This window comes from Aythya ferina (genome assembly GCF_964211825.1).
Source record: "Aythya ferina genome assembly, contig: HAP1_SCAFFOLD_29, whole genome shotgun sequence".
NCBI lineage: Eukaryota > Metazoa > Chordata > Aves > Anseriformes > Anatidae > Aythya > Aythya ferina.
This window is the reverse complement of record NW_028181463.1, coordinates 1,546,347-1,563,846: the sequence shown is the minus strand read 5'-3', so window position 1 is coordinate 1,563,846 and position 17,500 is coordinate 1,546,347. Positions and strand designations below refer to the sequence as shown.

At 48.8% G+C, this 17,500-nt stretch overlaps 1 protein-coding gene across 1 annotated transcript; it reads right to left on the bottom strand.

The window, feature by feature from the left end:
- Positions 1-2,464: 2,464 nt before the first annotated feature.
- On the bottom strand, positions 2,465-15,170 carry LOC311428073 (olfactory receptor 14C36-like; the record flags this gene model as incomplete). The annotated part of the gene is made up of 2 exons (XM_084539633.1): positions 2,465-3,022; positions 14,793-15,170. 2 exons carry the CDS (start codon positions 15,168-15,170, stop codon positions 2,465-2,467), a joined length of 936 nt encoding a protein of 311 aa, XP_084395759.1.
- Positions 15,171-17,500: the final 2,330 nt, after the last annotated feature.

Below are 17,500 nucleotides of genomic sequence, written 5' to 3'. Positions count from 1 at the left end.
AAGTGCAGCTCCCAGGGAGAAGTCAAGGGTGACCTGCCACCTCCAGACACAAGTGACCTCACAGTCCCTTTGTGTGACACGTTCCTGCTGCTGCCCTTTCAAGGGCAGAGACAGAAGTGACGTCAAAGTCACATTCCTCCTGCTGCTGGGGCAGGAGATCCTGAGGCAGAGCTGACTACTTTCTAGTTCCCACTGGACTGGGGCTCACCTTTCTGGGTTAGAGAGTAAACAAATGTTTAATGGGAAGGTTTGGTGTTCTTCTTTGTGTAGGGTATGGGCAGGCTCTGTGGTTTGGTTCATTTTTATGTCTGCCTAGAAGCCAAGGTTTAAATAGAGCATTTTATTACTAATGTTAAGGGAAGGGATTAGGGTGAGCAAGAGAGAAAAGGTAAGGGAAAGGGGTTATGGGGTGAGCTTTGCTTCAAGGGATACCTTGTGTTCAAGCTTTAGAGAAATGGATTCCTGTCAGAGTGTTGGAGGAACATTTAGGTTTAGGGATTAAAACTACTGGTTAAAATAGTGTTAGGGCCATATATGACTGTACAAGTCAGTGTTACCACATGATCTACATTACATGATGCCTCTTCCCTCTATGAAATCATTATTTTCTGCTGCCCATGCTCCTCTTACCACCCCCAAAGATCAAAACTCTCATGTCCAGGTGTTGTGGTTTAATCCAACCACAGCTAAACACCACACAGTCATTCACTCATCCTCCCCCCTCCCTCTCTGGGATGGGGGAGAGAAACGGGAAAGTGAAGCCTGTGAATTGAGATAAGGACAGTTTATTAAGACAGGAAAATAATAATAACAATTACAATAATAACAATAATGGTGATAATAGTACTACTACTAATAGTGTGTACAAACAAGTGATGCACAATGCAATTGCTCACCACCCACTGACCGATGCCCAGCCTAACCCCGAGCAGTCCAGCCCTCCTCCCCATGGCTACCCACCCCTACATATTGTTTAGTATGACGTCAGAAGGTATGGAATACCCCTTTGGCTAGTTTGGGTCAGCTGTCCTGGGTCTGTCCCCTCCCAGCTCCCACTGCACCCCCAGCCTGCCCGTTGGCAAGACAGAGTGAGAAGCTGAAACATCCTTGGCTTGGTGTAAGCACTGCTCTGCAACAATTAAACATCAGCGTCTTACCAGCACTCTTCTCATCCTAAGCCAAAACATAGCACCCTACCAGCTACTAGAAAGAAAATTACCTCTGTCCTAACTGAAACCAGGATATCTATCCACCCTTTATTCCATACCATTTATTTCATGCTCAGGTTCCATTCCTTACAAGACCACATCGTGCTGCTGACCATGGCCATGGCTCCAGGGAAGCAGCAGCCCCGATCCGAAGGCAGCAGAGAGGCAGAGCCCAGCGGGCAGTGAGGGGCAGCCCCAAAGGGCCACCAGGGCTGCTCCTGCATGTGTCAGCTGGGCTCTTGGCCATGAGCCCCTCCTGCATGCTGGAGCTGCTCCACCAGCTCCAGAGAAGATGGGAAGAGACGGATACTGAGATCAGTGAATTTCTGATGGCTTCTTTATTGTCTTTATTTACACTGGAAAACTAGTCCTATGGGTAGATTAGATGATTTGGTCAAAGTAAATAAATTAATTATCAGGCAGGATGCTAAGAATAGCATTACTGAAATAATGATAAAAGTAAACTGACGTGAATCACAGTAATTTCACATAATTATGACTATATATTATAAACTCATTATTGATGTTTAAGAAGCATGTATAGGAGCAGTCTCCTCACTCCATACTTTAAGTTCTTGTTTCTCATGCTGTAGATGAGAAGGTTCAGTGCTGGAGGTACCACTGAGTACAGAAATGCCAGCACCAGGTCCAGCGATGGGGAGGAGTTGGAGGGGGGCTTCAGGTAGGAAACCATGACAGGCCTGAGGGAGGCGAACACCATGGCCAGGTGAGGGAGGCACGTGGAAAAGGCTTTGTGCCAGAGCTCTGATATAGAGACAACAGGACTGTCACCTAGATCCACAAGGTCTAATCCAAATACACTGCTCCTACCTGTGCCAGCTGGGCTCTTGGCCCTGAGCCACTCCCGGATGCTGGAGCTGCTCCCCCAGCTCCAGAGGAGATGGGAAGAGAAGGATACTGAGACCAATGAATTTCCACTGAGTTCTTTCTTGTCTTTAACTACCAAGGAAGCCTGCTTCTGTATATGCATTAGACCATGTGGTCAAACCTAACACAAGATGTAACATACAGAATGCTAAGAATGAGATTATTAAAAACAAAATGAAATATTGTTCAAATTTTTAGAGAGAAAAATAATTTAAAAAATGTTGTGTCATTTTTCCAAATACCCTTTTATTTATTTTAGTATTATTATGAATGATAATGTCATGATAACACTAGTAACAATAAAAATGATATGATATAGTATGAATCAAAATATTTGCACAGTATTAAGAATACATCTTCTGAACACATCATGGATGCTTAAGAAGCATGTATGGAAACAGTTTCCTCACTGCATTCTTGAGCTCCTGGTTCCTCATGCTGTAGATGAGGGGGTTCAGGGCTGGAGGCATCACCGAGTACAGAAATGCCACCACCAGGTCCATGGATGGCGAGGAAATGGAGGGGGGCTTCAAGTAGGAAAATATGCCAGTGCTGACAAAGAGGGAGACCACAGCCAGGTGAGGGAGGCACGTGGAAAAGGCCTTGTGCTTGCCCTGCTCAGAGGGCATCCTCAGCACTGCCCTGAAGATCTGCACATAGGACACCATAATGAAAACAAAACAACCAAATGCTAAAAATGCGCTAAAGACCAGAAGACCAGCTTCCCTGAGGTAGGCATCTGAGCAGGAGAGCTTCAGGATCTGGGGGATTTCACAGAAAAACTGGTCCACAGCATTGTCGTGGCAGAGGGGCAGGGAAAATGTGTTGGCCGTGTGCAGGACAGCAATGAGTAAACCACTGCCCCAGGCAGCTGCTGCCATCTGGGCACAAGCTCTGCTGCCCACGAGGCTCCCGTAGTGCAGGGGCTTGCAGATGGCAATGTAGCGGTCATAGGCCATCACGGTGAGAAGGGAAAACTCTGCTCCAAACAAGAAAGCAATGAAAAAGACCTGTGCAGCACATCCTTGATAGGAGATGGCCCTGGTGTCCCAGAGGGCATTGGCCATGGCTTTGGGCAGAGTGGTGGAGATGCAGCCCGCGTCGAGGAGGGCGAGGTTGAGGAGGAAGAAGTACATGGGGGTGTGCAGGCGGTGGTCGCAGGCTATGGCGCTGAGGATGAGGCCGTTGCCCAGGAGGGCAGCCAGGTAGATGCCCAGGAAGAGCGCGAAGTGCAGGAGCTGCAGCTCGCGTGTATCTGCGAATGCCAGCAGCAGGAACTCAGTGATGGTGCTTCTGTTGGACATCTGCTTTTTTCGGGATGTGGTCCTGAGCAAAGAAGAGGATGAGAGTAATAATGTACAAGAAATGTATCAGAGGGAAACAAATTCAGTTTCTCATTTAAAATCATTGCCTATATTGTGTACTTTCTGGCAGACATTTGGCAGATCCCTTTCTTGCATCCTGATTCATTCTGCCTGAGGCTGTCTCTTGGAACAGGCGGCTCTACTGTGGGTAATGCAGGAGCCAGTCCTGTCCTACAGCAAGAAGTGAAGAGGAACATGGGGAAATGTCAGTTTCTCTTCCCTCCTGATCTCAAAGAGGTTTTCCCCAGTGTTGCTCCCAGTTCACCAAACTGCAAGGCAGAATTGTGGAGGCTTTTTTAAATTTTATTTTAAATTTTTGTATTTTGAGTTTTTTCTTTCAGCTGTCCCACCACTCCTGAGGAATGTTTCCAAGCCACCGATCCTGGCTATTTTTACTGGACTCAAAGGGAATCCTTGTAGATCATTATCAGAGAAAAAGGGACTGTGACTTTAGTGCACAGTGTTCTTTAGGGAGGACAGCCAGTCTGTCCATCAAGTACGGTCTCAGCTGCCCTGTAAGTGTTGCAGGAAAGTTGTACTCACATGTTTGATTGAAAAGAGCAAAGACCCTGCTGAGAGCAGAGGAATCCAGGCTCAAAGTGTCCATCTCCAGATGCCTCACCCTGTCCCCCTACTCCCTTTCCCCCAGGCACACTGAGGACTCATGCCATGGGCATGTGAAACCCCCATCCCCAGCCAGCCTGGGAACAAGACCAGCAGCAGCACGGCCAGCTGGAGAAGCCAGGAGGAATGCCAGCGTGCTGCTGCCAGGGGAGGCAAGGCCAGGGAGGGACAGACGGACACTCAGCAGACCCTCCTGTGCTGCAGCTCTGCCTGCAGATGAGGCAGCTCATCCTCATTGCAAATGATCTGTGCTCACTTCAAGCTTGCAGAGACCTCCCAAAAACAGAGATGTCTCCCAGCACTGGGCATCAGGGGGCTTGCAGCTCATAAAGATCAGCTAGGATAAAACCTGAGAGGACCACAAAATGATGTTGGTGCAGTTTCTGTTCTGAGGTGTGCGTAGGAACTTTATAAACTTAATTGCTGACAAACTGATCTCACACTGCAATTCTCTTGGAGTCTCAGTCTCCACTACAATACCTACAATCCATTACCATGAAACCTGCCTCCCCTCCACTGCAGGAATCTGCAAGCACAGGCTACGAAAAAAGTCTTGCCTTTCAGGTAGCCCCTGCCTTGGTCTTCTTCCTGAAATATCCAGTCATATTTCCCATTCTCTAAAGCCTTTTCTACTCCTTTCTGTAGAAATAGAGACAATGACCCAGGCAGATGCTATCATCCATCAGATGTGCCAGCTGCAGAAGACCCCTCTGGCAACCCCACCTGCAGTGCCCTGCTGCCAGAGCCTCACGGTGTCAAGAGCCTACAGATGTGTCCTGCCACACGCTGCCCTCTGTTGTTGCGCTCCTCAGTGCCTCCAAGCCCTCTCTCCTTCTCTCCTCTCTGCGTGCCAGCTGTGGTCAGAGACCCCAGCCCTGCTGCACTGTGCAGAGGAGCTGCTCCTGGGCACAGCTGTCTCTCTGCAGCGCTTGCCAGGAGCTCTGCTTGGGCCCAGGAGCCCAGCCCAGCTCAGCAGCACAGCACCCGACCATGGCATTGCTTGCTCTGTGCCCTTGGGTTCCCTCAAGGTGTCCCCAAGGCCTCAGGGTTGACAGCTCCCAAAGGCAGCAGGGTCTCTGCTGGGGTGTGGTGGTTGAAGCAGACTGAATTCATCACCAACTGCTTCTCTCTGTAGATGTCAGAGACTGATTTTTTAAAGTGTGATTTGTGCTGTTGGACTGTGGTTATCAAACATGAGTACAAATGTTTCCCTCCCTTAACCTCTATTCTGTTCCCACTGCATGGCAGGACACCTCAGCCATGACAGGCAGGGATCTCTTCACCCCTCTAAATGTGTCCTAACAAGAGAGGGAGGAACTGAATGCTCTAAAAGGTTTTCCAAGAAGGGAATTGGACACTAAGCATTTGTTGAGTTTTCCCAGTAACACACATGGAAGATCCTCTACCCATACACAAATCTCTTCTTCCCCTGTTACTTGACCAGCATGGTGACTGTGATGTGGAACACCCTCATCACTATGCTGGTGCCTGACACCAAACACCTGCAGATGCCCATGGTCTTCTTCATCTTCCCTGCAGGCCTTGTACAGCTCCAGCACCCTACGCCAGATGCTGGCCAGCTTCCTGGCTGGGGACAGCACCTCCTTTGCTCACAGAGGTGGCAGCACTCTCAGTTGCACCTTCTGCATGACCGCAGTACTTCCTGCTGGGGACCATGTCCTACAGTCAGCCCTGGGCTGTATGCCATCCCTGTTCTCTGCAAGGCTCGGGAAGTGGAAGGTCTGAATCCAGAAGGCAGCTGTACCTGAACCAGGGGAATTTCTCTCATGTACAGGAATTCTTTCTCCTCCTCCCAGATACAGTTCTGTGGCCCCAGTGTCGTGGACACCTTCCGTGGTTTTGCCCCATTGCTGGAGCTGTTCTGCAGTGCCACGGTGATACTCATGGTTTTGCTTTTGTAATCTGTATTTGTATCCAATCTTCCTGTTCCTAATCATGCAGTTTTCATGTGTGTGTGTCCTGTGTTGGCAGACTCAAAGTTTTATCCACCTGCTTTTTTGTCCTCACAAGTGTCATTGTTTTCTATAACACGATCATCTCTCTCCATGTGAAGCGCAGAACAGCGCATAACATAAGCTACTAATACAATCGCCAAGGAAAAAAAAAATCAGTATCTTATGCCCTTCAAACATTTGGTACAGCATTTTGTTTAAAGCAATCATAACATTAATCTTTCCACACAGGAACAGGACATACTCATTGGCATGAATAAATGTTTCTCTAGTAGAGAGAAGAACTTTTGGTCTTCCTCCTCGGAGATTTTAACCAAGCTCTTTCCCAAACCATCATCATCCTCCCAGTCAGTCCTCAAGTTGCTTAGAGGTGGTGTGGGAAGGATGAGACAGGTTCTAGTGGATCTGCAGATGTCATCATAAGACCTCTCTCAAAGACCTTGGAAAGGCCAGATAAAGGAGAGACGTTACTCGGGATTTTGAAAAGCCAGACATGAAAGGCATCTTCTACAAGAAGGGTAAACAGGAGGACAATTAAGCCTAACTAAGGATTAAAATACTATTATTGAATCTACACCTCAGATCAAATCTAAATTAAAAACCTCAAAACTTGTCCTTATCCCAGATCCTGAGCAGACACCTTGAGCAGAACACCAATCCCTCCCTTGATACCGTTGCCATTCCCTTAACCCTGGAGGGTGACCTCTACTTCCTAAACATTAACCTGATCATCTAACCCCCAAAGCCCTCCACCATGCACACAGCACATCTCAGCTTCAACCCCACTCCTATCCCTAACTTCAGCTGCTTGTCCGCTTGGGGTAGGGCAGGGACTGTGAGGTCCTGCAGCAGTCCCATGGCATTGAAAGAGGCATGTGAGGTGACAGGTATGTGATCAGATCAGAGGCCACGAGGTGGAGCTGGCTGGGAATGCTGGGATGAGGTCAGGTGTGCCTCAGGATGTACTGGGCCTGCAGGAGGCAAATGGCTGTGAAGGAGGCTGGGAGGTCACTTCTGTCTCTGGAGTTGATGGACCTGCATGAGGAATGTGGCACAGATAGGGGCCATAAAGGCCAGAAGCACGCACAAGGCATTGAAGATGATGGTGAGGCACCTTCTGTTCTGGTCAGGTGAGAGACCACAGGAAGGCTGATGGCATGGGAGTCATGCTTGAGGCATAGCTAGTGAGACCATAGAATCAGAGAATGGCTCCTGTTGGAAGGGACCTTAGAGGCATCTAGTTCCAAGCCCCGGTCCATGGACGCCATAAGCAGGGATGCCCCCCATGAGATCAGGTAGCCCAGGGCCTCATCTCACATGCTCTTGATCAGTTCCAAGGATGGGGCATCCCTAAGGTCTCTCAGCAACCTGTTCCAGTGCTTCAACAGCCTCTGGGTGAAGAGTTTCCTCCTAATCTCTAGTCTAAATCTCTAGTCTTTTACTTTAAAAACATTTCCCTCTTGTCCTGTCATACGACTGAGCAAAGAGTCACTCTCCATCTTTTCTAGAAGTCTCCTTTGAGTGCTGAAAGGCCACAAAGAGGTCACCCTGGAGCCTTCTCTTCTGCAGAATGATCAGCCACCAAGTATGATGGAGAGAGGCTTGGCAACTACATCAGCCAGTTCCCTCAGGACCCTGGGATGCATGCTATCAGGCCCCATAGACATGTACCTGTTTAGTGTCATCAGGTGGTCTTGGACCTGCTCTTAACTCCCACCAGGTTGGACTTTGCACCCCCAGCCTCCATCTACAGGTTCAGGGAAATGAAAGACTTGGGAAGCCTCACTGGCAGGGAAGATTGAAGAAATGATGTTGTTGAGTCCCTCAGCCTTCTCCATGTCTGTCATTACCAGTGCACCCTTCTCATCCATCAGAGGGCGTACACTCTCCTTGGCCATTCTTTTCTGAGCAGTGTATCTGTAGAATCCCTTCCTATTATTCCTTGCATCCCTTGAGAAGATCAGTTCCATCTGTTCCTTAACTTTCCTTATTCCATATCTGCACATCCAAAACAGAACCGTGCATAAGAAAAAAAAAAATAAAAAAATAAAAGCCATTTGGGAAACAAAACTTGTACGTAGGAAGTGCAGTTTTGTGGCAGTGCAGAACTGATGGGCACATTGTGCAGGATGCTTCTAAGGATCTTTGTGTCCTTTTCTCTTCTAACTACCATGCCAATACTGTCTCAGGAATGGAGGAGCCAACAGAGGTGAGACAGATACTCTGCGATCGTGAATGTCATCAGAAGGCTGATCCCAATAAGATATGGAGAGGTCAAGAGCAGCCTGGACAAGAGAGATGTGATATGTCGGGATGGGAAGAAGAGCTTGGCCAGCAGAAACTTATGATTTCATAGAAGTAAGAGTGTTTATGTAATGTGGATGCTGTGGTAACACTGACTTAAACTAGTCACATATAGCCCTTACCTTACATGAGCCAGTAATTTTAATGCCTAAACCTAAATGCTACTACAATACTCTGAAAGGAATATTTTTTTTTTTTTCTCTTGCTAAACCTAATGCCTTCCCTTAACAGTAACATGAAAACTCTCTGTTTAACCCTAGACTCCTTGGCAGACCTAAAAAACCCTAAGCTGTAGAGCTTGTCCATACCTTAACCACAGACACGACACCACAAGCAGAACAACACACACTCCCACTAAAACTTTGCTTAGTCTCTAACCCAGAAAGAGAAAAACAGGTACCTAGGGGGCTAGAGAGAAGTCAGCTTTGCCTCAGGATCTCCTGTCCCAGCAGGAGGAATGTGACTGTGGCAGTGACTGTGAGGTCACTTCTGTCTCTGCACTTGATAGGGCAGCAGCAGGAACGTGTCACGCAAAGGGACTGTGAGGTCACTTGTGTCTGGAGGTGGCAGGTCACCTTTGACTTCTCAGCACTCCTACTACTCTGTTTTCAATTTTGTACTCTAGCACTCCTAGACATCTGTATTTAGTAAAAGAGTTCAACGATGAGAAGAGCATGTATTGAGAGGAAGGCAATGAAAAGCCAACAGGAGAAGGGCCGTTTTCTCCCCTGCAGGGGACTGACCCTGGGCAAGGCCTGGCTTGGGAAGCAGCCATGTGGGACATTCATCCCCAAAAGATCCTATGCCCCATGAGCACCCAGCGTCCACCAGGTTTGAAGATACTGCAGAGAAGTTCTCAGAAACACTGCCAGGCACTGCAGAGTGATAGGTTCACTGAGAGTGGAGGGGACCTCCAAAGCCCATGTAGCCATCCACACTAGCCAAGCATGGACACCTAAACCAGGCAGCCCAGGCCCATTTCCAGATGGGCTTTTGTATCTCCAGTGATGGAAACTCCCGTACTTTTGGGGAAACATGATTCAGTGCATTTTGCACTTTCATCCCCATAGTTGGAAGGGGATGGATTCCCAAAGTGCGGCAAGCTGATGGGTTGTATCCTAGTTATTTGAAGTTTCCTGTTCTTGAGTCTTGCAACCTGAATTTTCCACAGATGTCCCACGATGGTAAATGGATGCTCAGCTGTCTACTAGGAAGAAAGGAGAGTATCTTGGGTTCCCAATGGCCATTTCAGCTTTAGGTCAATTTCTGAAATTCACTGAAGAAGGGGTGTTGTCTTTGAAGAGGTTTTATGTGCTGGACTGGGCTGTAGTTGCAGGGGTAAAGACCACTGCCAGCAGTAGAGGTACCCTTGAACTCCACCTGGCTGCACCTGAATCCCTCAAAAGGCTCCAGTCTCCTGAAAGCCCTTTTCCTATAGCTGCAAATCCAGGGAACTACTTCAAATACAACCGGGTCTCTGGTGGTTTTCCCTGATTGCTTATGGTCAGACAGCAAAGCTCTGACTCAATACCCAGTAATTTCATTAGTACTTAACTAATAGAGCAACTACTCATCACTTCAAATGATTCAATCCCTTCCATAAAATGTCACACAGTGTAGTTTCTACCATGAAGAAATATGAATGTTCAGGATGTATTTTCATCGCAGGAGAAGAAATACTGCTGTTCATCTGTAGTTGCATTGTCCTCTCATAGTCTGTCACGATGTGCTCTCTCATCTTCCAGGCACATCCACAAGTTTTGATTAAACAGACAATGCTCAATGTAGCTTTTCCAGATGCCTGTCTGCACCTATGCACTTCCCATGGTTCTGGTTTGCCCTCCTCTTCATCTGATCATTCAGACTGCTCTCACTGACCCAGTTGCTGCTTTGAGCTTCAGGTAGAAGCAGCCCAGCTTGCCCATCTATCAGCAGCCTGTAATTTTTTTCCTTAGCAAGAACCTCATACTTCATCTTTGAAGTCATATGGTATGGATCAATGCTAATACTATTGTTCATAATTTCATATCTATCACTATAAAATACTTCTTATACATTCAATCTTTTGGGAAGGTAAACCTCAGAGAAGAAATAGAAGATGAGAAGGTTGTTTTTTTTTTTATTATTTTATTTTATTTTATTTTATTTTATTATACTTTTTTTTTTTTTTTTTTTTTTTTTTTAATTGCTGCATGTTTTCATTTGCTTTGGTTGGAAATTAGAAAGACCCTTCTGCACCTGTGTACAGCCACATCTCTTAGGAAAGCAGGTAGAAGCTGCTGCAAAGGGGCCATAGCATCCAGCTGCAGCCTTGAGTGAAGTCTGGTGTAAGGAAATGAGAAGCAAGCACCAGGTGGCCATTGAGAGAAATGACAGGGCTGGGGTGGTGAGGAGCAAGGCTGTCCATGCAGTGTCAGACCTCCAGAGTCTCCTTTTCCTCCCCAAGCACATCTCCGAAGGAGACACCCTGGATCAATACCAATTAGAGAGTAGTACCTCAAACTGAAATTCAACTAAAAGCATCCTTTAAGATGAGAAGAGGTTTTTATTAGGTGCTTTATGCAATCTTCCTCCTTAAATATACCATGAAAACTCTCCAAATAGTTGTACAAGTCTTGAAGTCCTGGACAAAAATACAGAGGAGATGCTAGGAGTTTCTTCCTTCTAATGAGGTCCATGCTGTATTTTGGTGCTGAGCCTGTGACGCTCAGGTACTGAGAGGACAATGATGTAACCGCTTGAGCAAGTAAAGTCAGAAGGAAAAGTTGAAGTGACTTGGAGTATTAATGGGCGCCACTGAAGGTTATTACTAAGACAACCTCCCCAGAGACTTGTTAGGGCAGATAATTGGAGGCCATGATTACAGACAGGCAAAGGCACTGTGCAGAGAAAGGTCTTTGTTTGCTTTGATAAAGCAGAAGGGCCAAAGCCTGCCACCAGCTACTGGGAGAGAAGATCCTGCTCCCCCACGTCTGGCTCAGAGCTTTTCCTAGGGATCTGTGGGATGTGGTGGGCAGTGTGATGCCATGAGAAGAACAGCGGTATGACAATTCCGAGCTGATGCACAGGGTTGAAAGAAATCAATGAGGCCCCATCACAATGAATATAGCATATCTCCTCATAAGCTCTAGCCAAGGTGACAAAAACCTTAGGGCTGTTGAGGCCTTCCACTTTTACCAGCACTCTCTGCCTTCTCCTCTGAAGGCTTTCCTATTTTGTCCCACACTTCCCCCTATTTCCTTGACGTCTGCAGACACCCATCTCTGTTCAACAACTTGCTCTCATTTTTTGCTTTCACCCATGTCTCCTCATCCCTCACCAGCTGTTCCTTGAAACACAAAGCCAGGGTCTGATCAGAGGGTGACCTCTGGCACCACAGCAATATACTTTGAGGGACATTTCTTCCTCCTCGTGGACAACGTGTAACTTCCAATGTATACTCCATGGACATTTTTCTCTCCTGCTATTTCCTACTACCAAAGAGAGCTCCACCAGGGTGGAAACTACTCCTGAAGTAGGCATCCCAACCCAGCAGGTTCCCTGCGGCCTCTCAGCCAACCAGACACAAGTCAACTCAGCAGCAGCTTCCAAGCCAGGGGCCTGCTGCTGGCCTTGCAGCTTCTTGTGGAGACACAGCCAAGCCTTGTGCCTCCTGCTGCCCACTCATGGACTCAAGCAGAAGGGACAGGACAACCCATCTGGGGGCCTTCTTTCTGCCTGGGTCCTCCTGGGTCTGGAGGCAGAGGGGATCCCCCAGTCAGCATGCCAAGCAGGTGCCTTCTGCTGGCCTAGCAGGGCCACTGCCACATGTCAGCCCAAAAGTGCAGCTCCCAGGGAGAAGTCAAGGGTGACCTGCCACCTCCAGACACAAGTGACCTCCCAGTCCCTTTCTGTGACATGTTCCTGCTGCTGCCCTATCAAGTGCAGAGACAGAAGTGACCTCACAGTCCCTGCCACAGTCACATTGCTCCTGCTGGGGCAGGAAATGCTGAGGCAGAGCTGAGCCCTTCAGAGCACTCCCATCAACCTCCTCTTTGTGGCCCACAAGCTGATCAGACCCATGACCACTCACATCCATCTTTGCATGCCATGTGACTGCAGAGTAACCTCACAGTTCTTGGCCTGCACTAAGGGCCAGACCCAGTATGGTACCTAAAGGTAAGGGTTAGGAGAGGGGCTGAAGGTGAGGAAGTCAATGCACACGAACAAGGGAATCAGCTGTTAGGTGTTCATGCATGGGATCAGGAACTAGGGCTCAACTTTCTGGGTTTGAGTTTAAAGAAAGATTTATTGGGAGGGTTTGGTGTTCTGCGTTGGTATCAGGTCTGTGCTTAAAGTATGGAAAAGCTTCATGATTTTGGGTTTGTTTAGTTTTTCCAATAATTGTAGGCTTAAATTGAGCATTTAAACCTAGTGTTAAGGACAGGGATCAATGTAAGCAAGAGAGTAAGGGTAAGGAAAAAAGGCTATGGGCTGAGTTTTGGTTTCAGTGCATACTTAGAGGTCAGGCATAGGAGCAGTCGATTCCTGTCTGGGTGTGGAGTAGCATTTAAATTTAGGAATTAAGTTTACTCTTTGAAGCTGGGGAATAGCCTCATATAAGTGTTTTAAGACACGGTTACAGCAGCTTCCGCATAGCCTGAACCCTGCTACCTCTTACAAAAACTTTAGTTTCTGCTGGATAGTCCTATTCTCTCTTCCAAATCTCACATTTCTCCTGACCAGGGCTTCTCCTGACCTCACTATATCAGTCATATTCTTAGGGATATCTTTCTGGTGGCTTTCATGATATCAGAGTATCTGTCACTGCTCTGTTGGGTACTCTATTCCTGAGAAACGTGGCACTTAATACATGATGGAAAAGGACACAAAAGTCCATTGAAACACCCTGCACAATGTGCCCAGCAGCTCGGCACCATCACAAAAGTGCGCTTCCTGCCTACAAGTTTTCTTTCCAGAATGGCTCCTATGGCTCCAGGGTAACTTTTCCCAGGATAAGTTACCCAGGATAAGGGTAACTTTTCCACTCACTTCCCCAGGCCACACCACTCTTGCCTGCAGGCTCCACGTGTCTCTCCAACCCTCCCCTCTGCCCCTGCAGTAGTGGCACCTCACCGCAGCAGGTTGGTGCATCTCCAGGCTCAGGGGTGTTTCCTGAGGGCCTGCCCCGTGTGGGGAGTGGTGGGGAGGAAGAGAGCAAGGTCATCTCCTGGGGCATGGCTGAGCACAGCCCAGCCATCCTGCACTACAAGCCCCTGCTCAGCAGTGACCCAGGGCTGCACAGTGCCTGCTGCTGTCAGCAGCCACAGGGATACCACTGGAGACACAACAGGACTGTCACCAAGGCATATGAGACCTCAAGACTAACACGGAAAGAAGCATAATGTGGAAGCTGAAAGAGAGCAGCAGTGACAAGGCCACGTCCTGCTGCTGGCCATGGCCATGGCTCCAGGGAAGCAGCAGCCCCGACCCACAGGCAGCAGAGAGGCAGAGCCCAGCGGGCAGTGAGGGGCAGCCCCGAGGACCACCAGGGCTGCTCCTGCATGTGGCAGCTGGGTTCTTGGCCCCGAGCCCCTCCTGTGTGCTGGGGCTGCTCCCCCAGCTCTGGAGGGGATGGGAAGAGATGTCAGCTCAGACCAGTGAGGTTCTCATGGATTTTTTATTGTCTATATCTACTGAGGAAGCCTAGTTCTATAGGTAAATTAGACTACCTGATTATAGCAATTAAAATAAATAACAGGCAGTCGGCTAAAATTAATATTTAACTCAAAATGTTATCACGTATTTGCAAAACTAGTTCTAAAGTACATTAGAAATGAAAGATTCTCTGAACTCTTTTTGGATATGCTACAAGAATGGATAAATTGATGAGAACTTTAGTGATGCTTTAACAAATGTGTAAATTGTTTCTTTATAACATGCTTCACTTCCTGGTTCCTCATGCTGTAGATGACGGGGTTCAGTGCTGGAGGCACCACTGAGTATAAAAATGACATCACCAGGTCCAGGGATGGGAATGAGTTTGATGGACGCTTCAGGGAGGCAGATGTGACAGTGCTGACAAAAAGGGAGACGACGGCCAGGTGAGGGAGGCACGTGGAAAAGGCTTTGTGCCGGCCCTGCTCAGAGGGCATCCTCAGCACTGCCCTGAAGATCTGAACATAGGAGAAAACAATGAAAACAAAACAACCAAGGACTAAAGAAACACTAAACACAAGGATGCCAACTTCCCTGAGGTAGGCATCTGAGCAGGAGAGCTTGAGGATGTGGGGGATTTCACAGAAGAACTGGTCCACAGCATTGCCTTGGCAGAAGGGCAGGGAAAATGTGTTGGCCGTGTGCAGGACAGCATTGAGAAAGCCACTGCCCCAGGCAGCTGCTGCCATCTGGGCACAAGCTCTGCTGCCCACGAGGCTCCCGTAGTGCAGGGGCTTGCAGATGGCAACGTAGCGGTCATAGGCCATGACTGTGAGGAGGAAATACTCTGCTCCAATCATAAAAACAAAAAAGAAGACCTGTGCAGCACAGCCTTGATAGGAGATGGCCCTGGTGTCCCAGAGGGCATTGGCCATGGCTTTGGGCAGAGTGGTGGAGATGCAGCCCAGGTCCAGGAGGGCGAGGTTGAGGAGGAAGAAGTACATGGGGGTGTGGAGGCGGTGGTGGCAGGCTACGGCGCTGAGGATGAGGCCGTTGCCCAGGAGGGCAGCCAGGTAGATGCCCAGGAAGAGCGCGAAGTGCAGGAGCTGCAGCTCGCGCGTGTCTGCGAATGCCAGCAGGAGGAACTCAGTGATGGTGCTGCTGTTGGACATCTGCTTTTTTCAGGATGTGATCCTGTAAAAAGAAGAGGATGAGAGTAATAAAGTACAAGAAATGTATCAGAGGGAAACGAATGCTCTTTCTCATTTAAAATCATCACCTATATTTAGCAGATCCCTTTCATGCATCATGATTCATTCTGCCTGAGGGTGTTTGTTGGAACAGGGGGCTCTACTGTGGGCAGTGCAGGAGTCAGCCCTGTCCTACAGCAAGAGGTGAAGAGGAACATGTGGTAATGTTGGTTTCACTTCCTTCTTGATCACAAAATATTTTGCCCCAGTATTGCTCCCAGTTCACCAAACTGCAGAGCAGAGCTGTGGAGCCTTATTTATTTATTTATTTATTTATTTATTTGATTTTTTTTGTTTCCTCTGTCCCACCACTCCCGAGGAGTGTTTCCAAGTCACAAACCCTGGCTATTTCTGCTGGACTCAAAGGGAATCTTTGTAGATCATTATCAGAGAAAAAGGGACTGTCACTTTAGTGCACGGTGTTCTCCTTCAGGCTAGTCTGTCCACCAAGTGTGGTTTCAGCTGCCCTGTGAGAGCTGCAGGAAAGTTCTATTCACATGTTTGATTGAAAAGAATAAAGACCCTGCTGAGAGCAGAGGAATCCAGGCTCAAAGTGCACATCTCCACACCCCTCACCCTGTCCCTCGACCCAAGCACACCGAGGGCACACGCCATGGGCATGTGAAACCCCCATCCCCAGACAGCCTGGGAACAAGACCAGCAGCAGCACGGCCAGCTGGAGAAGCCAGGAGGAATGCCAGCGTGCTGCTGCCAGGGGAGGCAAGGCCAGGGAGGGACAGACGGACACACAGCACACCCTCCTGTGCTGCAGCTCTGCCTGCAGAGGAGGCAGCTCCTGCTGGGGACAGCGGGGGCTTGAGGACAGAGGCTGTGCTTGTGGGAGAGGAGAACAGGGGGTGTCCCAGGGAAGGCGCCTGCCCTGCAGGGGATGGCAGGGAGGTGCCTGAGCCCTCCCTTGCACAGCATTTCTGGCAGCAGCTCCCTCTCACTGCCTGCCCATGTCCCTACTTGTTTCTACGTCCCTGCTGGGAGCTGGTTCTCTGTCCCCACATCCCCACCCTATCCATGCTCAGAGACCCCATCCCACAAGCTCTATGCTTCCTAAGTACAGGACATCACAGGGGTTGCAGCTCCTGAAGACCTGACAAGCCCTGAGGAGACAACAAACGTTGTTTCAGTCTTTAGGCTGAGGTGCCTGAAGGGATTTGATCACGTTAATTGCTGCCATATTGATCTCTCCCTGCAATACTCTTGCAGTCTCAGTCTCCTGTACAATCCAGACAATTCATTGTCACGAAACCTGCCTCCCCTCCACACCAAGAATTTGAAAGCACAGAATCCAAGCAAGTCTTCCATTTCAGATAAACCAAGACTCGGTCTTCCTGTTAAAATGTCTCCTCAAAAATATCATTCTCTAAAACATCTTCTATGCCACATTACATGTAGAACAAGACCCATCCTGACAGATGCTATCAGACATCAGATGTGCCAGCTGTAGAAGACCCCTCTGGCAACCCCACCTGCAGTGCCCTGCTGCCAGAGCCTCACAGTGTCAAGAGCCTGCAGATGTGTCCTGCCACACGCTGCCCTCTGTTGCTGTGCTCCTCAGTGCCTCCAAGCCCTCTCTCCTTCTCTCCTCTCTGTGTCCCAGCCCTGCTGCGCTGTGCGGAGGAGCTGCTCCTGGGCACAGCTGTCTCTCTGTACCAGGGCCCTCTTGCCATGAGTTCTCTCTGTCCCACGAGCCCGGCCCAGCAGCACAGCACCAGCCCAAGGCACTGCAATCACCCCTCTGGGGGCTTTGCTGATGAGCCCACAAACCTCAGGCACTCCGAGACAATTGAAGACATCTCTCCAGAAGTCCAAGTCAGAGGCAAGTTTCCTGCAGTGTCCCCCTGAGGGCCAGCACTCACACAGCCTCCCTTGGAGCTCGTTAGAGCAGAACCCTGGAGGCAGTGAGGACAAGGAGACAAAGGCAATGTGAAGGTGACAGTGATGTGTAGGAAAACTGGATGTGTGTCAGCAAGCACAAGGGCCAGGCCTTGACCCCAAGTGTTTCGGAAGGGAGATCCTTTCCTTTACAGGTTGCTCAGGGCTCTTTGTGGGGCATTAGGAGATGGGGATGTGCATTGCCAAGTGCAGGAGAATGCTATAACCCCTGAGTGCTTCATGGTTGGGGGTGAGGAGGCTGTGAAGCCCTGGTTCTTCAATGATAAGCTGTCTGCTCCTCATAGGCCTCAGTGGCAGAGACAACAGCCATAGCCATGGACACAAAGACCTGGTCCTGTTGTGAC